This window comes from Thalassophryne amazonica, chromosome 15, assembly GCF_902500255.1.
Source record: "Thalassophryne amazonica chromosome 15, fThaAma1.1, whole genome shotgun sequence".
Classification (NCBI taxonomy): domain Eukaryota; kingdom Metazoa; phylum Chordata; class Actinopteri; order Batrachoidiformes; family Batrachoididae; genus Thalassophryne; species Thalassophryne amazonica.
Window position 1 is genome coordinate 23,045,453 of NC_047117.1, and position 23,446 is coordinate 23,068,898.

Consider the following 23,446-nt stretch of genomic DNA (forward strand, 5'->3'; position numbering starts at 1 on the left):
GATGCAGATGGAAAAGCGCTATATAAATGCAGTCCATTTACCATTTTACAAACAAAGCTTTGCCCTGGGAGGTCGTCAAGTCTTATGTGCTTTATTGATATAGATGCTATATATGCTGAAATGAAATAACAAAAAGAAAATAGATGCAAACCTTTACAAAATTTACAGTGTAGTGGCAACGAACAACACTACTAAGTGGATAACTTTGCAAAAAGCACAAAAGATCAAAACTCGTGTGTTACACAAACTAGCTTGACATACCTTGATAGTTCTGTATCAGTGCCCGTTGGACTGTGGACTCAACCAGCCCCTCAGGCAGGTCTCTAAGAAACCGTTTTAGCAAGCTGGCCACTGTACTTGTATCGGCTTCAGAGAAGTCCACATCCTCTCCACTGTCCAGGCGCTGTTTGAGGGACTCCACTGCACACACACTCCCACTCACTCTGAACAGACCCTCCTGGTGTAGGCCTGGAGGAAAGTCAGTGAAACCTTTACACCATTCACTTAGACATAACATCAGGGATATCATTTTTAAAAGGTGGCCTGCAAAATAATAAGTTTACAGTTTGTACAATTTGGTTGGGTCCAAATTCCCATTTGGACTATAACATAGTATCTGTAAAAACAAAACAGTGCTTAATTCAAGCAAAGATCAACATGGCTTTCTGTTGATAAGATCTGCTGGTTTTGGTGACCCCTTGATCTGTCCTTTAGTTGGGTACACAGTAGGAACTTTTTTGTTGTTGTCTTTACTGATCTATCTTGTAATTGTTGTTGTATCAAATGTTCGAAATAAACAGTTTTCATTCATTCATTCATTCATTCATTCATTCATTCATTCATTCATTCATAGTACAATCATCAGCCCAGAGTATCTATGGTGCAAAATAAACACCAAGATTAACATTTACAGAAGATACTTATACCTTTTATCTGTAAAATTTGCACAGTTTTGCACTCTACATAGTTCTGTGTATAAACATTCAACCACAAAACACTGAAAACTAATGTTCACAGACTGGATTTGGGAAATTAAGCAAACTTATTTACCATCATGCTGCCAACATCTTCATGGAATCAGACACAAACAAATCTGTTTTGATGTCATATCCTCCACAGATGGACTTTTTATTGCAACATAAAAACTTTATAAGCATTATAGCTATTTAGGCTAATAAATAAAAACAACAACAATCTAGTCCTTAAACCCTGTCTAGTTCTGTAACAAACCACAGCAGACACACGCTAGTAACAATGGAGCACCACTGTCCTGTACTGACATCTACAGGGCAATCACAAGAACTACATAAACAACAATGATGGACAGCGCATCATATTGTACTATTTAATTTAATCAGGTTAGTCCCACTGAGATTGAGATCTCTTTTGCAAGGGAGACCTGAACAATTATAAAGTTTCCAATTCACCTAACCTGCATGTGTTGTAATTGTGGGAAGAAACCAGTGCACCTGGAGGAAACCCACACAAACACAGGGAGAACATAGCAACTCCGCACAGAAACGCCACAGGTGGGAATTGAATTCTATGTGGATTTCTTAGTTTATCTGATCTATTTGAGACCAAGTATAACTATTTTGAGAAGGAAAAGACATTATTATAGGTTAAATTATGTCTATCAAAAATGTGCAGCTTGTCTATAAACACTATACTGTGTTTTATAAAAATGTAACAAAAGGCAGCAATTCAGTAAAAATTGGCCATTTTCAGCCATAGGCAGAAAAATGCATTGTGGCTGATGATGTCACAAGAAGGTGTCTGAGCTGGCGTGGTGCACCGAAAACTGCCACTTTTCCTCTGAACTGGTGATTTTTTTTTTAAATTGCAAAACAAATTTTGTTGTGATATTATCCTTTTTATAATATCGTAGAACGACCAAAGCACCCCCTCCCCCAAAAACATGCAAGTAGCTCTTTAACCCTTTTTTAGTAGCTCTTTAACCCTTTTTTAAATTCAATAGTTTCCCATCTGTTATATGGCTGGGGGGGCCTGGCTGCCGGTTTGTTTCTGTTTTTTGGTTTTCCTCCCAGGTGGCGTGCGTTTGGGACTGAGTGGCTGTGTTGCTGAGGCTATCAGGACCTCACCCTGATCACCTGCGACTCGTCAGGACTCACAGCTGTGGTGCGTCTGGATGGATTGGAACATGTTGGCATTTAAGACTGGAGTGCACAGTGTGTATTTGCCAGAGACTCGACCTTGTGACCAGACGGGTGAGATCGTCGTCTTGGGAGCCATCTCATCAGCAGCGGATGCTGAGAACGTCCAGGTTTGATGCACAGTCTGTGAAAGAGGAGGGGGTGAGGTCTCACGCTCGTCAGCACACTTCCTGAGGTATGTTAGATTTTGTGACTAACAGTTATACAGTCAGTAAATGTGGTGTCCCTCACACCTTATTGTATTGAGCTGTTTGTTAGTCATGTATCAGCTTTCACTGCAGTGGAGTTTTGTGAACTGGATGTTCCATGCCTGCAGGTTGGGAAGCTGATCAGTAATCAAGCCAGGAAGTGTTTGCTGTTTGTACACCTTTAAGTGTTCTGTGTGTAGAGTGTGGACTCACATAATGGTTCCTTCTTTCACAGACTCGGTTGTTGCGGCCACCTGGGGGGTGTCGGCGGGGTCCTTGGGTCCGAAACAACTTCTGGCTCCGGACCGTTAGCGCTGCTGGGAGCGCACCACGCCAGGCCGCACCTTCTGTTATTATATTATCACTGTTATGTATTAAATTCAGTTAGCCTTTGAACCGTGCTCTGCTTATTTCATACTGGGTCCTTCAAACGCTGGTCGGTTCTCCGAGCTGCGTCCGACACATAACACCATCTTTCCGCAGTTAACTTTTACATATTTAAATACATCACAAACACTAATTCAAGGAGTGCTTGTTGTTTTCCTAAACCAACCATTTTGAAAAATGCATAAATTTGAAATAAAATCCACTGTATGTATCCACTGTAAACACAATATTTGTATTTTTTATAATCTTTGCTGAACATGTGAATCTTTAAACTTGCGGCCAACTAATTTTCCTGAAATTTGAAAGGTTTTCTCTACAAGTTGATACAAAATAAATGACATGTTCAGGAGTAATAATCCTTGAGTTTTAGTTTTAGGTATGTCTTTTAGGGATAAACAATTTCAAAAGCATCATTGTTCATTATACAAATAATGAATGTTCATGAGTTCAATGGTACAAATATTTCATGAGGTGAAAGATGGAACATACCATTCAACGAGGCGAAGTTCCATTGAAGAATGAAAAAAACATTCATTATTTGTTTTCTATAATGACAAAAATAGATCCTTGTCATTTAATATTTTATTAATTTATAAACAACAGAAAAGGGACCTACATTTTGGTGTTTGTCATTGGTGCTTTGACATCAACAGTTCAACACAAACTTTAAATAGGAGTCCAAAATTGTTGTCAATCAACTTGCAAAAAACAATTCTGACAATGTAGTCCATGACGTGCACTGACTTTGCATACAGACCGCAGTCTGCTTTCTTCACTCCAGCGAAAAATCTAGAGCTTACGGCGTAGTAGATTTGGTTTTTTGTGTTAGAAGAATTGGCAAAGTCAATTAGCTCCGTCAAATCGTCGTCTGTCAGCAAAACAAACTCCACCATGTTTAGCTAAATGGCATCCCCACTAGTGTGTGCGCGTGCATGGTTGTCAAAGCATGCAATGGTACAAAACGTATGGAACCAAGTTTGTATGGTAAATGGAACCAAATTTGGACGGTAAATGCAACATAACACAAATGGGATGAATAATCCATGTCACGTGACATGCAAAGCACCAATCAAATGGCAAAGATCCACTCAGCCATTATACAAAAAATGTTAAACCTATTCTCACGTTCACAGATATTGATCTTGGAAGGTCACGGTCTTAAGTATGACAAATCAGCTTGATAAGGTCACGGTTGCACAGAAACTCCCTTGGAGATGTATTATGTGATGTGTGCAAGACAACCGTAGGACAACCGTAGTATAACTTCAGCAGAACACAGATGCGTCCACAAAATGGAATATATGACAGCTTCACGGAGTCTATGGAAATGCCAGAGATTATTATTGTATCCTAAAGCTCAAGGTATGCACAAGGTTTCAAACTATGACCTTCCAAGATGCATATCTGTGTACAGTAAGTGAGAACTGGGATTTAGAGGAGTTCACTGTATAGTCATAGTTAGCTATCAAGCCTCTGAGTATTCTACTCACCTTTGAAGACTGAGAAATTCTATTTCCCACAGATTTGTTTAGGATGGAATGAAAATCGGCTGAACAGAAAAGCCATCCTAGAACTTTAAAACACAGTGGCTTAGTGGTTAGCACTGTTGCCTCACAGTGTAAAGGTCCCAAGATGGCTTCCAACCTAGTTCTTTCTGTGTGGAATTAACATGTTCTCCCAGTGTTTGTGTGGGTTCCCTCCGTGTGCTCTGGCTTATTCCCACAGCTAAAAACATGCAGGTAAGGTGAGCTGACCAGAGGTGTCTGTCTCTCTGTGTCAGGCCCACGACAGACTGCCAGCTTCTTAACGGTGTACCCCGCCTCTCACCTGACCACTGCAATAGGCGCCATGACTCTTAATTGGAATAGGTGGATTTAGAAAATGGATAGACATTTTTCCAAACCTTCCAAATACAGACGGTCACTATTAAAGTGTTCTTCCATTTTATGATTAGTTACAACATATGTTGCTTGTGATATTATTAATATACTGCAGGGACTCTTTACCCACTGATGACAAGTCGCTTAATGGGGTAAAGAGAAATCCCACCAATATGTAGACCCCAAATCAATTTACAGTCAAGCTGCCTGTCTGTCTCCTTGGAAAAGACACTTAAAACTACTCTGTCCTGGGTACCAGCTCTGGCTGGAGAATTAACATGTTCGCCCTCGTCTAACTCGGGCGAAAATCAGTCATTTTGGGCAACTGGGCATGAACGGAGGGCCTCTGAAAATGCATACTGCACGACAACTGCATGTTATTTGCATTATTATCACTTATTGAGATACACAACATGTGGAATCACATTAACAATATTTAATGTAATTTCAAAATGCACGACACCCAGCAAACGCATACATAAAAAGTTGGCTCGCTTTAAATTTTGTCGTGTTGGCTGGTACCGCGCCGCTCTCCAAATTCGCCAGGGCGTCCTCATCGAGCTGGTTGCTTTGGCTGCTGTTCATTGTCGGACTATCCATGAGAAAATCATCCGGAATATCCATAGTGGGACCAACACACACTTCTCGCCTTTTCATGTTATCGTCTACGGACAGTACTTGGGTTGCTTATGCTATGACGTCATCAATTTATGCACAGCGGGCGGGTATTGGGATACCCACCTGTTACTGCAGACAGGTATAGACAGGTAGCGTAAATGTAAATCTATGCTACCGGCCCAGCAACGCCTCAGTAAGTGATAATAATAGGGAATATATAGCTAGATGGCGAGATTTCTTCAGATGTCATTGTAACACTAATATACTTATGAATTATGTTGCTAAAGTTATTTGGTTGCTATTTTGAGCAGGTTTTTTTATTTCGTGAAGGGCCGGCCCAGTTCACTCATTATTTCATTCCTCAGCAAGTTCTTTGAAAAAGGATTTATGGAAAGCAAAGGTCAGTATAGCACTCAGAGGCTTTTTGTAACAAGGTTTTAATATGAATAAGTTTGTCAAAAATTAATTTATCCTTTAGGCTAATGGGAGTATTGAAACCCAAAGTTCAAGTCTTGGCAAGGCAATCATCCTTATTATTTAAAGCACTAAAGCAAGGTAAAAAAAATTAAAGAAATTAAAAAAATAATAACAACAACAATAATAAGACTTTATGAAATGTGAATTTCAGAATGGGATGTTTTTTGTTCACGTCAAATGAATTTTTACCAATACAGTATGCCATTCCGCATTAACTCACCATACTTGCGGAGATGCTCCACCATCCTCCGTACCACCACAGGCACGCCGCCCTGCACCAGGCCTCGCTCACGCAGCTCAAGCAGGGACACTCCGAACAGCTTGCTTTGTTTAGGGGACATTTCCATTGGCCACAGGACAGGAATCTGGACTATTTTCTTCATGTCTTCCTTTACCAGCACCGCTGTCTTGTTGTGCTGCAGGGAGAAGACAAGAGTGCAGCAGTCAAACACTGTGGGTGCAGGAGTCTTTGCAAGAGCCGGCATCAGGACACCCTCGTATGTGCACGGTGGAGGTTTTCGTGGAGGGCATCCGTGCACACCTCCTGTTGTTTCACTGACATGTACATTGTGTTTGGAGAGCAGTAGGAAGGGGGGGCTGCCGGTGCATGTGTTGCTACGACAAATATCAGGTTACTATGCAACACTATTGGGTAAAGGAAAGGACGCACCAGACACTAACCCGTACACCTGCACAAATACACACACAACTACAGTCAGTAAATACACAACTACAGGCAATAAATATTTGGACACCAACATTTGTGTCACAACATATTACAATAGAACGCAAACAACGAATGTGCTCAAACGGCAGATAAATAGCTTTCATTTCATATTTCATTCCATATTTGGTGATCACTGTGGAAATCACAGTACTTATATAAGTACGACTATGTTAATCAATTCAAAGTAATCAGACTTCACAGCAACTACAAAGATAAAATATCTGCATTTGGCTGTATTTGTATGTTCTGCTGTTAACTGACTGTTTTCTCTATTAAACTCAACCATAAATAGGGTTTAACAGATTTCTTCCATCAGGTGAACAAAGTAGGTGGAATCTATTTGGGAAGAAGAGGGTTTCTTTGACCTTAAGAAAACAAAAATCATGCAAGTCATTTCAACAAAATATCACAAAAAAGATTAAAGAATTATAACCATTTGTATGCATAGTCTCTACATTTTCCGAGGTCATAAGTAATCGGACAATTTATTGACAAGCAGTTTCATGGTCACGAGTGACCTGTTCCATTGTTATTCATTCATTCATTAATTTTCTATACCCGCTTACTCCAATAAAGGGTCACGGGGGGATCTGGAGCCTATCCCAGCAGTCATAGGGTGAGAGGTGGGGTACAGCCAGCCTATCACAGGGCCACATATAGACAAACAGATTCACACTCACATGCATATCTACGGTCAATTTAGAGTCACCAATTCACCCAATGTACATGTCTTTGGAAGAGGGAGGAAACTGGAGCACCTGGAGAGAACCCACACGAACACAGGAAGAACATAAAAACTCCACACAGAAAGGCCCAGGTGGGAAGTGATATCACAGTCTTCTTGCTGAGGCAACAGTGCTAACCACTAAGGCACTGTGCCACATTCCATTGTTACTCCATGGTAAAAGCTCTGGAGTTAACTTCAATTCATGAATTTGCATTCAGTAGCACTGCACTGGAACTCTCACGGAGGTCCAAAGAGATGTCAAATCAAAGGGAAGGATGCTATAATGTGGCTGAAAACACAAAACAAAGCTATCAGATACAAAGCAGAACCTTAAAGAGTACACAAAGCAATAATGTGGTACATTCTTGAAAAAAGAAGGAAATCACTGCTTAGCTAAGAAACTCCAAAAGACCTGGAAGACAGCTAATGTAGGTGATAGCAGTCTTCTTTCCTTGGTGAAGAGAAACCCCTAGCAAATCTAGCGAAGTCTAGAACAATGTGGAGGAGATACAGATAACACTGCCAAATTCTACAATCAAGAGACACCAAATGAAACCAAATGCAGAGGGTTTAGGACAAGGTGCAAATGACTGGTAAAATTTAAGGACAAATAGGTCTATAGCAGTGAATACTCGGGCATGACCATAAAGCAGAGAACTGACCAGATGTTTTAAGTCCAGAGTTCTTTGTTTTCACAAACAAGGAACCAGGGACAAAAGGACAAGTGTCAGTGAGAAGATGGACAGAAGGTTATTCAGAATACATGCATGGTCCAAAGGACAGGAGAACAGTTCAAAACAATGACAATCTTACACAGAGAGACCACGGAAGGCTCCCCAAAAACAGGCTGTGTTCAGTAACAAAAGATGCTCATACCAAAAGGGTCAATCCAAAACAGCAGGCAAAAGACTCAGAGAAAAGAGGTCATCAGTAAAAGCCTGCAACAGGAGATAGGGACAAGAGAATGTCTGCAACAGGAGATCAGTAATGTGGAACAGGAAAACACGGGAAATATGAGGAATAATGCATAATAATCTAGCAAACACTGTAACAGAGGAAGTGAACCAACAGCAGATGACACAGGAGGGATTGTGGTGAAAGAGGACATAAGAGGGTGGCAGAGGCCAAAGGCAAAGAGAGGGAACAGTGATGAAGACAGGGAACACAGTAATAGTAATGTGCCAGAGAGTAATGAAACACAGAAATGACCATAATACAGAGACTATTAACCATGATTGAGAATTAAGCAGACAACATGGGGAACCATACAACACAAGAACACCACCAAAAATAGGACAATGTGGAGAACAGATCTCAACACCAAAATGTCACCCATGACAAGAGTAACAAGGGAAAATTATTCAGATAACCCAGAGAAAAAGACTAAAGATACGATAGTATAACATGAAGATGAAACAAAATCATGGATGATAATGCCACAATAGACTAAGCCAGTAAACATAAAAAAGACTACCCAGTTCTGGAAAATAAGGAATGATCAGGAAAATAATTGTGAGTGGCAACCTCATGAAATCTGTTAGGGTTTTTGAAGGTCGAACAGGTAAGGTTAGCCCTTACTTGTGTGAAGCGCCTTGAGGCAACCTTGTTGTGATTTGGCGCTATATAAATTAAATTAAATTGAAATAGATTTTTCTTAAGCCTGGTTCACAGGGCAAGATTTTAAAATTGTCTGTAGGTTTCCAATGCCTGACAGACCACACACATGGAGATTAAAAAAAATCATAGATTTAACAGTTTTGGTCGTAGAGTGTGTGGTGTGCAGCCACACGGGAAAGACAACACACCACACACGGACAGATTTCACACACGAACATTCCCAGGTCAGACAGGAAATCTCGCAAAATCTCTTGAGATTAAACGTGACTTCAGAGTAAACAAACATGGTGGATGAGGAAGACGCAATGGAGATAAGTTTGTGGACTATTTCTAACGGAGAAAAAAAATTATACAAAAAGAAAAAGAAAAGGCACTGGTTAAAGGAATGGAAACAGCGTGACCACCGGACTGGTAAGCCATAATAGTCGTTTTGTTTTTGGAGTCCATGCTGTGCGCAGGTCACCTCGCTTTCTGATTGTCGGCACATCACATTCAGCAGGCTGTGTGCTCGTGTGTGGTCTGGGGACACCACACATGCTGCGATATCAAGCCAAAACAATCCAACATGTTGAATATCCCCGAATTGCAGTCTGAGCGGTCCTGACGTCCCTCCGAGCAGATCAGAGCGCTCTTAACACACTACACACAGCAGGAATATTTGATAAGATTATCTTTAGTGTCATCACGATTGTCAGAAAGGGAAGCTCGAGTCCGATATCAGCCTAATTATCTTGCCGTGTGAACCATGCATAAGTAAAAGGCTGTGGGCAAGACTTTTTTTTTCCTGTTTGGCACTTATGTTACATATATGTTGGGAGTTTTTTAAATTTGTAAAATAAAGGCTTTTTAAGACAAAATATTTGAATGCAAGGCTAAAGGTTATTGGTAGAATTTATAGTTATGATTATGATTTACTGGTAAATGAATCAAATTATAATTGACTAATCAGAAAAACAGACAAATTAGAAAACCCATCATTAGATTAACTGATTAATTAAAAAATGACAGATTTATCAATTACAAAAATAATCATTCGTTGCAGTCCTAACATCCAGCCAAATGTTGCTTTTAATGATACATCAGTAACAAGTGGTCCATTACTGCATATAAAAGCTTCTATCTCTCATAATTTATATAAATGATATAACAATTAGTTCCAGAGTTATTACATAACATTTTTGGAATTATGCACACATGGGTGAACACACAGAATATAGTGCACGAGTGATTAAATCAACAAAGAAAAAATGTTCATCAGATCTTTAGTGAATTTAATACCTGTACTAATTGTCTCTTCAGTCAGTACCACAAATAAGCAAAGGAAACAAGGTTCAGACATTATGTCAGGAGGGAAAAAACCTTCAAAGGACCACTGATTCAGAAGTGGACCACTGATTCAGAACCACGTGACATCTTCTCATTCCAGAGTTTCACTGCTTCAAACAAGTGAGCTGACCCATGCAGAGAACTGAGCGGCACTGACTGTGCTGCACCAAAATGAGCTTCTTCACTGTGTTACAGTGGACATTATTCACCAAATGTTTAGAGATTGTCAGGATAGGCTGATTAGAAATCCACCCCACAGATGGTGCTCAGATGGCTAAGAACACAAGATCTTTACCACGACAGATGCTCTGACAACATTAAAACGACCATATGCGCTCACATGGCCGACTGAATATCTGTTACAAGCAATAAGGCTGCTCAGTCATCCACGCCGTTTCTGACAAGTGTATGACATCAGTGTCTCAGTCGTAATTAAAAAATGGTAAATGGACTGCATTTATATAGCGCTTTTCCATCTGCATCAGACGCTCAAAGCACTTTACAATTATGCCTCACATTCACCCTGCCCAAAAAAGAAGACCTTTTCCAACTTTAGCTGAATGCAGTACCTCAAGAGGATGTGGATACTTCAACCTCAGTCAGGCGAAAGCTGTTTATGAAAGTCATCTGAGATGTGCTGTTACCAAGCCTGTTACAGGAAATTAACTAAAGTAAACAAAAATAAACAAATAAATTTACTATTTACAAGTAGACATTTGAAAAATATAAAACCAAATCAGCCTGTGCACCCGTGTTGGATCTGCTGTAGTCAGTGCTTAATTTGTAAAGTGGGAGGTCCCGGAGCGCAGTAGGTGGGGTGGCTCCGGTGCAAAAAAAAAAAAAGAAGGGCGGGCAGGGGGTGGGGGGCTTGCGAACAATGCTGTGCGCCACACTTAAAATAAACTGCACACCCACACAAACACGCACTTCACACCTTCTGTCTCTGTACTTTTCTGTCACTTTTGCGCTCTTTTTCATACTTTTCCCTCGTTTCAAAAGTCACCAAACGCACTTTACCGTAATATATGCAACATATAGCATACTATTGAAAAGCACGGGTTCTTGGCTTGCTGTTAGTGTTGAAATTTTTCAGATTGAGGGCTTACATGAGAACTTACGGTAATGAGAATCAGCGGCGCACTAGTGTGAAACTTCTGTGTTTTTCCTCTGCGTTATAACATCACAGGCTATGTTTACCATAATACACCATATATCATTGGAAAGCCCTTGGTGTTAGCTTTACAATGCACTTTGAATCATTCGGATTGGACAAACTATGGCGGAGTTACGGTAAAAAAATCCGCATATGGAAAATATGGCGTGGGCGCCATCGCCGTAGATAAAGGCATAAATAGCTGGCGGAGCCAACGTCAGAGGTTCTGGAGCACGCGTCCGAGGTTCCGGAGCGCGCTCTGGCTTGCTCCCCCTCAAATTAAGCCCTGGCTGTAGTGATCCCTAGTAAAAAGAGAGAATCCAAAAGAAAGAAACAAAAAAACTAAATGCACATATTACTACAATGTCCCCAAGTGGTAAGCTTTGATGGTCTCGGATGAAGCCTTAGCGGAAAATAACTAAGTTGCAGTTCTTTGACTGGCCACTAGAGGCTGGCCCCCAAAAGCCAGCAGATTCCTATTCAAGTCCATGCTAAATGGACAACTTTACAGTTGAAATAAACATACGAGGTCTATTAGAAAAGTATCCAACCTTATTATTTTTTTAAAAAACCATATGGATTTGAATCACGTGTGATTGCGTCAGACAAGCTTGAACCCTCATGCGCATTCGTGAGTTTTTTCATGCCTGTCGGTTGCGTCATTCGCCTGTGAGCAGGCTTTGAGTGAGGTGTGGTCCACCTCTCTCGTCTATTTTTTATTGCAAATAAATGTCTGAACGATTTGGAGCTTTGCTGCATCAATTTTTTTCCAGAAACTGTGAGAGACCTCCAGGTGGACACCGTTTGAAAAATGAATATGGCTTTCAGGGACGATTTTATGGGGATTAAACAGATTACGGAGTGTTACTGCCGCTTTAAGGACTGCCCACAACTCCTGAGAGCGCGGCGCGCTCCCAGCCCCCATCGACAGGCTGACACCCCGCTGGAACAACCAGATCATTTCCAACGTGAAAACTTTGTTGATCCGGGACCTCGTCTGACTTTCACAAAAAGGCAGAAGATGTGGACATCAGCACTTTTTCGGCACATTCCACTGTCGCGGCGGAGCTGCATGGCGCAAAGAAACGCTGTGATGAAGCCTTCCAGGACATGTTTGGGCATGTTCAGCTCATGCACAATCACAATCGGATATTCACACGACTGGAAAGCAACCGGAATCCGTCTGAAATCTACCTGAAAGCCGTCCTGTGAGACCAACAGGGAGGTGGTTTTGTGCCGCGTAATGAACGGCTCTGTGGCGCGTCCCTCCGCTTCTTTTTCCATGAAAAAACTCCTGTAATGGTGGAATGTGCTGAAAAAGTGCTGACGTCCACATCTTCTGCCTTTTTGTGAAAGTCAGACGAGGTCCCGGATCAACAAAGCTTTCACGTTGAAAATGATCTGGTTGTTCCAGCGGGGTGTCAGCCTGTCGATGGGGGCTGGGAGCACGCCGCCCTCTCAGGAGTTGTGGGCAGTACTTAAAGCGGCAGTAACACTCCGTAATCTGTTTAATCCCCATAAAATCGTCCCTGAAAGCCATATTAATTTTTCGAACGGTGTCCACCTGGAGGTCTCTCACAGTTTCTGGAAAAAAATTGATGCAGCAAAGCTCCAAATCATTCAGACATTTATTCGCAATAAAAAATAGACGAGAGGGGTGGACCACACCTCACTCAAAGCCTGCTCACAGGCGAATGACGCAACCGACAGGCATGAAAAAACTCACGCATGCGCACGAGGGTTCAAGCTTGTCTGACGCAATCACACGTGATTCAAATCCATATGGTTTTTAAAAAAAATAATAAGGTCGGATACTTTTCTAATAGACCTCGTATTTATACCCTGGTACAAAGAACACTTTTGGTATCTGTAGATAGATTCCCCCTCCATGACAACTGTACAACTGTACGGGGGTGAAACATCCTAACAGATAAACTAAGACGTCCCTGCTGTAATATTCACACTGAATGAAATTCTGGTTGTAAAATTGGATGCTCAAAGCATTAGCACTTTTACAAGCTATCGGTAACCTGATCCATGAGGGCCCTGTCCCAGTGGCATTTAGGATGATTTGCGCCCCCATGAGGAGCACAGCGGCCGTGATGCACTCGCTCCATCCGTGCCCACTCTGTCTGCATGTGCGACATACCATTTGCGACCGTGATGTGGCCGTGCTGGGCACGCGTCATATCTGTTTTGCACGCTGTCCCGGTCTGCCGCCAAGCCGCGCCAACCCGTCGGTTGCGGATATCAGCGGATGACAGGGGATATGCAGCGCGTTGGTTGTGCATGTCCTGCGTATGTCTTCAGTATGTGTTCAGGCAGTGATTCGGATCTCATCCGCAGCAGGATTTTTGAGCCGCTCAAAAATCCTGGCTGCGGACATGCGTGCCTCTGCGGATGATTACGGACGTGTTCGGATGGCGGCCGACTCATACAGGAATGTTACACGGTTATTGCGGTTGTTTGGCGGATGTGGGCCACTTTTGTGCGCATTCCATCCGCAAATCTTCCTAAACGCCAGTGGGACAGGGTCCTTAGGTCCACTTAATGCATGATTACTGAGAAAATAGTTCTGTGGAAACTAAGTGCCAAGGGAGTGCCAAGATGGCGCCGTTGTGTCTGGCTGCTCGTCTGCTGCTCTCCAGTCTGTTTGTTATTTTATTGTTTTTAATTTATGCTGTTTTTGAGTCAGAGGCACTGCGGGTGTATGATCGCCAAACTCTGCTGGATCTCCAGCCCCCGGTTCGTGGTGCGGTGTGGTTATCGGTGGGTGGACAGAACTTTCCGCCCCCATTTTTAGCGGAGGTGCCGGCTTTTCTGTGCCGTGCTCCTGTGCTGCCTTTTGGCCGAAAGAGCAGTCGTCGCCGCGGGAGATGAAGTGGACGTCTGGTGAAGCTGAAGCTCTGTTTGGCCTGCTGTTTGGCTTCCGGACGAGCTGTGCACAGAATTCTGGCAGGATCTGTGCTGCCCTGGCACCTTGTGGATCCGGTTAGAGCCTGTGTGGTGCCGCTGGTTGGCTCTGAGGACTGTCGGCCCGGCAGTCCACATCTTCGCCGGATTGATGTGCGCCAGTGGCGCTCTTGGAACCTGGGCTTGCTTCGCCAGGTTCCAAACAGTGAGACTGTCATCCCCACTGAGGTCCTTACCCTGGGTCTACTGAACATCACACCACTGTCCTCAAAATCATTGTTGATTAATGATTTAATCATGGATCATCATTTAGATATGATTGGCTTGTGTGAAACCTGGCTCAAACCCACAACTCTCCTTCCTTTGAATGAGGCCTGCCGACCAGCATACACATTTAGTCACGTGTCTCGAGGTGTGAAGCAAGGCGGGGGTGTGGCTTTTATTTACAAATCTAGGATTTCTTTATTAGCTGTTGGGGGGCACAAATATAATTTGTTTGAGCATCTGACTCTCCATTATGCCCATGATGCTAAGTACTGTCAGGGTCATAAAACTGGAGCTCAGCTATGTTATTTTGTCACTGTTTACAGGCCCCCTGGCCCATATTCTGACTTCTTAGATGAATTTGGTGCGTTCATCTGTAGTTTGTCAACTAGTGCAGATAACATTTTGATTATTGGTGACTTTAACATTCATATAAATAAGCCCTCTGATCCCCTTAGCAAATCATTTATGCAAATTGTGGATGCGTTAGGATTCCAGCAATGCATTCAGGACCCGACACACATTAGTGGAAATACCCTGGAAGTGGTTGTTGCTCGTGGGTTTGCTGTCACAAATATTGACATTTTGCCTCTCGCATCTATAGTCTCTGACCATTCACTTATCAGGTTTACATTTACGCTGCCACGTTTAGTGGAACAACAACCTTGTCTACAACTGCGGCGTTGTATTAAACCCTCAACTATGACTGAACTTGAGGCCAGACTACCTGATATTTTAGCTTTGAATCTGGAGAATGCTAAATCAGTGGACAGCCTCGTGGATAGTCTAAATTTAAAGCTTAAAACTACACTTGATAATATTGCGCCTCCTCTTTTAAGGTCACGCCCTCCTAAGGCACAGTCACCTTGGTTCAATGATTATTTGCGTGACCTCAGGCAGAAGGCTAGAGGTTTGGAACGGAAACGGCGTTACTCCAAATTATAGGTGTTCTGCCTTGTGTGGCGGGATGCTATTTTAGATTATAAGCATGCACTACTGGCCACGAAGCGGACCTATTACTCTGATTTGATCAGTAAAAACAAACATAACTCAAAGTTTTTGTTTGACATGGTCGCATTTCCTATTCACGGGCAGCCACCTGTTAGTCGTTCTCCCTTTTCAGCACAGGATTTCTTAGATTATTTTGAGAAGAAAACAGAAGATATTAGGCTGAGCATATCTCAGCATGCCTCTGCCCAGCCATTAAAACCTGCTATGGAGGTGGGCGGTACCATTGAGGTGTTACCTAGATCGACAGAATTTAACAGTATTTCACTGGGCGTGCTGACGAAACTTGTGGCGTCTACAAAAAGCACAACCTGTTTATCTGATCCCATACCAACAAAATTGTTTAAGGACCTGCGGGCCACTCTTGAACTGACTGTGCTGGAAATTATTAATCTGTCATTAACCTCTGGATCTGTTCCGAAATGTTTTAAATCAAATAAAATTAAACCATTACTTAAGAAATCTAATTTTGACCCTAGTGTATTGAAAAATTATAGGCCGATATCAAATCTATCATTCTGTTCCAAAATTTTAGAAAAGGTGGTTTCACGGCAGCTCACAGACCACCTTATTGAGAATGATCTTTCTGAGCTGCTGCAGTCTGCTTTTAGGAAATATCACTCCACAGAGACAGCGCTCACTAAAGCTGTGAATGATCTTCTGCGAGCAATGGACTCAGACACCACTACGGTTTTGGTGTTGTTAGATCTCAGTGCTGCATTTGATACCGTGGATCATCATATTTTGCTCAATAGGTTGGAGAATTTTTTTGGGATTACTGGAAGTGCCCTTGCCTGGTTGACGTCATATCTGTCCAGTCGTTCACAATGTGTCTTGTATAATGGCACTACCTCTGACCCTGCTGACATGAGGTTTGGGGTTCCACAGGGATCTGTTTTAGGCCCCTTGCTTTTCTCCCTGTATGTGGCACCCCTTGGGCATATACTGCGGAGTTTTGGGATTGCCTTTCATTGTTATGCTGATGATACTCAGTTGTACATGCCGATAACTGCGGGAAATCTCACTCCCATAAAATCCCTGGAGGACTGTCTTCTATCAGTGAGAAGTTGGATGTCTAGTAACTTCCTACTTTTAAACTTTGATAAGACTGAAATGATGGTTCTTGGTCCAGCGAGACATCGCCATCAGTTTGACTAACTGGCGCTCAGCCTGGGTTCCTGTGTCATACATCATACGTACAAAATGAGGAACCCTGGGGTAATTTTTGATCCCATGTTGTCTTTTGACCTCCACATCAGGGATGTTACTAGGACTGCTTTTTTCCATCTGAGAAATATAGCAAGGATCCGCCCCATCCAGTCCATGGCTGATGCTGAGACCCTGATTCATGCTTTTGTTTCTTCTAGACTAGATTATTGTAATGTTCTATTTTCAGGGTTACCGCAGTCCAGCATTAGGGGTCTTCAGCTGGTTCAGAACGCTGCCGCCAGACTTCTGACACGTAGCAGAAGGTCTGAACATTTCACACCCATTTTGGCATCTTTGCACTGGCTCCCTGTCTCTGTGAGAGCAGATTTTAAGGTTTTGTTATTGACTTATAAGGTTGTTCATGGACTGGCGCCACCTTATCTGACTGATCTGGTGGAACTCTACGTGCCGGCCCGGGCTTTGCGGTCGCAGGATGCGGGACTTCTCTGTGTTCCCAGGGTGAAGAAAAAGTCAGCAGGTCAAAGAGCCTTTTCGTATCGTGCACCCACCCTGTGGAACAGTCTTCCTGCAACCATGAGGCAGTCTGAGTCCGTGGACATTTTTAAGTCAAGACTCAAAACCTATTTTTATTCTCTTTCTTATGGATAGTTTTTATTTTTATTTGTTTTGTTCTTTTACTTCTGTTTTTATTTATGTATTTGAATTTTTTATTCATTTTTAATTATTTATTCAATTTTATGTTGACTTGTTTTATGTAAGGCGTCTTGAGACGGCTTTTGCTGTGATTTGGCGCATTATAAGCTAATTAAATTAAATTAAATTAATTAAAATAAGCGGCTCATAACTTTTAATGCCCACACCAAAGCAAACGGTTATGAGAACTGCCACACAGTCCCTAAAAAATATGACTAACTCAACACCCAAACCAAGGTTAGTCTGCTCTCTTAGCTTGGACTCAAATTGACGGGCATGTTCAGGCTTCTTTCATCACACACTGAGCCACCCATTCTCCACCTCTTTAGCCATTTATAGTTCATTGTGACGGAGCCAGAACTGCAGCCAACATGGCAACACCCAGATATGGGCTTCATAATGGTTGGTCCAGAAAACCTGTGGGTGACATCACGCAGGCTTTGTCAAGAATACAACCAGTCTATGGCCCCTACCTGATTTCATTGACCCACATGATGTTTGACTGTCTTCATCATGATATCCCAATTAAATAGACAAGAGATATTATGAAATTTCTTTAAGTATTCATGACTGTGTGTTACATCTGTGGAAAAAAACTAGCTGGGATAAGAAGATTTATCACAAGACTGACATTAACTGCTATATTAGAAAAACAAAAAATCAGACGATTTGTACCAATAATGTACTGACAATTACAAACTGGACTGCCAGCATTACTTTACTGCAACTGTGAGCATACAGCATGTTTTAATAATGTATTATAATTTTTAACTGCAAATTAAATTTTCACACATAAATAGCATAAACAGCTGAAGCAAATTTCACATTAATAAAGAGAAATACATATATTTTAGGACTCAAATGCCTTTACTACTTAGCAGAACAGTTTGCTGTGATTATTCTAATAATATCACGAAGTGTATGATACAATTTCTGACTCTTTCATTTCACTTGATCATTATGAATTTTTGGCACCATTTCAAAACATATAGATACCCTATGAGTTAGTGAACTCGTGTAAACGGCAAGTCATTTTGAGAAGGGAATGGCAGGCCTGAACATGTGCCCTCTTGTCCCGGCCCTCCACCATCCGCCCTGCTCACCCAGTGTGAGTGGCCAATGAAGCAGCTAGTAGCAGAGGGAACAGCTGAAAGAGACCACTCAGAAGCATTTGGTTTGCAAATAATCTTGGTAATTTGGCTTAATGCTTTTTTGTTTGTTTTAATGCCCAATGCCATTATGGGAATTTTATGCATCGTCAATGAGGATCAAGTCATAGGAAAGATTTTTGGTATAAACAGCTGACAGTAAGCCTTTGTTCCTGTTTCTTTCTTTGTAATGTAGGGAAGGTACAGCTAGTAGAATATGCTCGCAAAGAGGCATCCAAGAATGTGGATGGTGTCTGATGCACTAAGAACCTAATGTGATGCGCAGGATTTGTTTGTCTGTTAGCTGGATTATGCAAAATGCATTAACCTGCTCTCCACAACATTTGGTGGAATGATTATTCTTACAAAGGACTAATTCAGTTTTTAAATTGATGACACTGAGGTCTGTTGAGAGTAGGGAGGGTGCGGGGGGGGGGGGGGGGGGGTGCAAGGCATTCCACATTCACATGCATACACGATTCACTGAAAATGACACTGGTATACGAGTTCTTGGTGTCCGTGGAAACAAGTAATGGGATAGAACACAGAGTGTTAATAAATATGGGTCAAAGGCGTCCAATAAGTGGCAGACAGGGCTCGAAGTCCACAAGGAAATGGTGTAGGTCAGTAACTCAAATACACACGAGAGATAATTACCCACAAGGAAGCTCGACGCCCAGGCGAGGACTGGGTGCTAAACACACAGACAGATGTAATCAGGGATGTTAGAAACAGGTGCACAAGATCAGCAAGAGGAAGCAACCGAAAACAAGACAGGGGAAGATGATATCAAAATAAAATAGGAATAAAACAGTGAACACCAATAAATAAACTCAATACATAAATAAATATAATGATAAAACCAAGGACCTCATGGAATTATGGAGGGACACTAACAAAAACTGAGACACACCAGAACATGACAGAGGTATGAATATTTTCCTTATACAATACCATACATATCTAGATACATGGGCAATATGATAAGATTCAGGAATTATAAGTTTTATTATGGAAAGATAATAACACTACCTCTAACCTTAGTGACATGAGATTTGGGGTTCCACAGGGATCCATTTTAGGCCCCTTGCTTTTCTCTCTGTATGTAGCACCCTTTGGGCGTATACTGCATTGTTTTGGGATCACCTTTCATTGTTATGCTGATGAAACTCAGTTGTACATGCCGATAACTGCGGGAAATCTCATTCCCATAAAATCCCTGGAGGACTGTCTTCTATCAGTGAGAAGCTGGACGTCTAGTAACTTCCTACTTTTAAACTCTGATAAGACTGAAATGATGGTTCTTGGTCCAGCGAGATATTGGCATCAGTTTGACCAGATGGCGCCTGGCCTGGGTTTGTGTGTCATACATCATACGGACAAAGTGAAGGAACCTTGGGGTAATTTTTGATCCCACGTTGTCCTTTGACCTCCACATCAGGGATGTTACTAGGACTGCTTTTTTCCATCTGTGAAATATAGCAAGGATCCACCCCATCCATCCCCCGTCCATGGCTGATGGCTGAGACCCTGATTCATGCTTTTGTTTCTTCTAGACTAGATTATTGTAATGCTCTGTTTTCAGGGTTACTGCAGTCCAGCATTAGGGGTCTTCAGCTGGTTCAGAACGCTGCCACCAGACTTTTGACACGTAGCAGAAGGTCTGACCATATCACACCCATTTTGGCATCTTTGCACTGGCTCCCTGTCTCTGTGAGAGCAGATTTTAAAGTTTTGTTATTGACTTATAAAGTTGTTCATGGACTGGCGCCATCTTAACTGGCTGATTGGTGGAACCTTATGTGCCGACCTGGGCTTTGCGGTCGCAGGATGCGGGACTTCTCTGTGTTCCCAGGGTGAAGAAGACATCAGTGGGTCAAAGAGCTTTTTCTCATCGTGCACCTACCCTGTGGAACGGCCTTCCTGCGACCATGAGGCAGTCGGAGTCCGTGGACATTTTTAAGTCAAGACTTAAAACCCATTTTTATTCTCTTTCTTATGAATCATTTTTATATTTTATCTCTTTTATTCTTTTGCTTCTGTTTTTAATTATCTATTAGATTTTTTATTCATTTTTAATTATTTACTTAATTTTTATATTGAATTGTTCCGTGTGAGGCGCCTTGATTAAATTGAAATTGAATTAAAATTGAATTGAAAGATTAAAGTTGATTCAGTGCACTCTCAGAGATTTCTTTGTTTAATGTCGATATTTATTTCCATTTTTCTGACATTTATTTTTATATAAATTAGAATAAGCCAGAAGTGGCATTGCCAACATTCCAATACATACCGTATCTGTGCATCAGTTTCCAGGGCGGAACATCAGCCCACCCCCTTTTTGGTAGAATGTTGGTTAACACCCACCCTAAATTAAATAATTTCATGACCCCAATGCATCATAAAAAGCAAATAATTATTAGTTAGTGTCTTAACCTTCACAAAGCTAGCCATGTGTGGATTTTGGGCTCTGATGGAATGCGTGGACAGACACAGACATCTCCTGCAGTCTGCCACTGCAGACGGAATCCTATTTTCCGATTTTATTGAAATGGGCCATTTTATTGAACTGGACATTCCGACAAACGTAATATTGACTGTGTCTGTGTATCGGTCCACCCCCTTTTCAGGCAGAACTTTGCGCAGAATGCCCTCAACACTCCAATGCACAAAAACAGTATTTCTTGAAAAAAAAAACAGGGACCTTGTTTAGGGTTTTATTGGTGTGCTGCAGGTGACTGGTGCTAAATATGACAAAAAAGAAGAAAAAAAGCTGGCTGTTGTTAGCCATGCAAAACGTTCCTGTTCTGAACAGAGTTGTGAACCAAACATAAAGGTTAAAGTGGTTTATTATATGGCTACGACACTACGCGCACTCTGATTTCCGGTCCATTAGTTTCCCATATCCGACCGGTTACCATGACAACAGGTGTGAAACACGTATCTCATTCGTTACAAACCAAAAAGCTAAAAACATGATGAGAAAACCCAAGTCCGACATGAACATAACACAGATTGAAAGCTTACCAGCTAACGACTGGACCGTCTGTTAGCAAGTTCTTCATGGAAGTGAAGCGAACAAGTCTCTGACTATGAGCCCAAAACCGTTAGCAGCTTACATATTGTGTTTGCACAGACCTCACTAACGGTCAGTCTGTACTACACCTCAACCTGATATTTTCCCATACAGTCCTCACACTCAGTTAATAATCCTTTAACATTTATCAGTTATACCACCTAACACCATCCGACATGTTAATTTTATTTTATTTTTTACTTTGTAAAGTTAATTCAAAACCAGAATTCAGGGGTCCATGTATCAATGCAGTTGCATCTTTTAACTGAAAATCAATTTCCAATTCAAATAGGCTTATTGTTTCTACCCTAGCACAAACTATCTGCTCACAAGCTCAGAATAACCCCTTATATCAACACTGGTGTCGCAGACCGAACGGTCTGCCCCTAAAAATCGGTCCACCTTTTGCATCTGTGCACGCGTCATTTCAGACCACAGCAGCACGCCTGAGATGGAGTCTCTTCATCCAAAGCTATCAAATGGATTAATGTGATTATTAACCATCAGATGATAACAGTAAACCCTCTTGAATCATTCTAAAGTCAGTTTTAAGCAGAAATGAGGCTGTTTTAAGCAGAAATTAGGCGAAATCCCGTGACGCTTTGAAATGTCAGAAGCACAGTGAACGCATCAGCTAACAGCTCGTTTAGCCACGGCGCTCTGATCACTTCCACCGCCTTATGATGAAGTAATGCTGAATTTATGTGGAAATGATTGTTGTACAAAAGCTTCAGATATCTGTCACTGAGACAGATGATGACTGGAGTGCAGTTTGAAGCAGAAACAAGGTGTTAATCTGGGAGCCGCGTCATCAGGGGAGACTGATTTTTTCGGGGGAACGTTCGGTCTGCGACACCGGGCCCCTCATAGAGGCCGCCATCCTTACATACTTACTCAGTGGTTGAGCCCATAGAAACCCATTGCTAGTACAGGTTTGTACACGTTTGACCACAATCCTCAAATTTGTTAACTTCTTTTCTTCTGTTTATGACAAGAGAAAGCAAAGGAGCATAAATCCCGAGTGCCAAAGAGAAAACATGATGGAAAACAAAATGTTTGACACTAACAACATAATGCAATCTGCAATCTCAACACTAGATGCCGCTAAATCCTACACACTGTAGCTTTAACCCTATTCAGGACTTTAGTGAGCACAATATGGAGAAAGCAATTGCCATGACCCCAAAAGTCCTGAATAGGGTTAATGAAAGGGGGGAAAACTGGAGTGTCAAACTGTCTACTTCACATTCTGAACAACAGAAATGTCACAAAAGTGTTGCAGACTTCCAGCGAGGCATTCAGACTTAATGTGTGAGCGTGTGTCCAGTGGCTTTTTTAAATTTCCACTCACACAGATGGTCATAGCTCCGGCTCCCATTTTTCCATAAACTCGTGCACAGGCAACGATGAGTTGGAAAACGCTGCTCCTCACTCCTCCTCTTCCTCACTCCCGTCCTCTTGGAGCTTTCAGCTTTCCCAAAGGTGGGAAACTATTTCACCCGAAAACTTCACATCCATACATACTCTAAAGTAATCCACGTCGCTGGGAAAACAAAGTGTACAAAGGAGTTATTGCCGGTAAACTCTTCGCTTTCCAAAAAGCTCTTCCTTCCCTCTCTCTCTCTCTCTCTCTCTCTCTCTCTCTCCCTCTCTCTCTCCTCTCGGGCTGAAATCTGAGCCGAGCTCTCTGATTGGCCAAGATGTCTGGTCACGTGTTCGATGCGGTCTGTGGTTAAACACTCGTTCAGGTTGAGATGTTCACTGAGGATGAATATTAAAATGCTTCTTTAATTCATTTATTACTAGAAACAACTTTTCCTAATCTCGGCATGTAGCCTCTTAAATACAATGAGAGAAAAGAAGACAGATGAAGGAATGAAAGTCCATTCCTGAGTTTGTT

At 41.9% G+C, this 23,446-nt stretch overlaps 1 protein-coding gene across 1 annotated transcript; it reads right to left on the bottom strand.

Annotated features, from left to right (window-relative positions):
- On the bottom strand, nt 1–23,155 carry LOC117526054 (protein FAM13A-like). Its single transcript, XM_034188049.1, has 3 exons — nt 22,898–23,155; nt 5,945–6,140; nt 1–468 (listed from the first exon to the last, which is right to left on the bottom strand). The coding sequence occupies exons 1-3, from the start codon at nt 22,922–22,924 to the stop codon at nt 248–250; spliced, it is 444 nt and encodes a 147-aa protein (XP_034043940.1). The 5' UTR covers nt 22,925–23,155; the 3' UTR covers nt 1–247.
- Between the last annotated feature and the right edge of the window lie 291 nt (nt 23,156–23,446).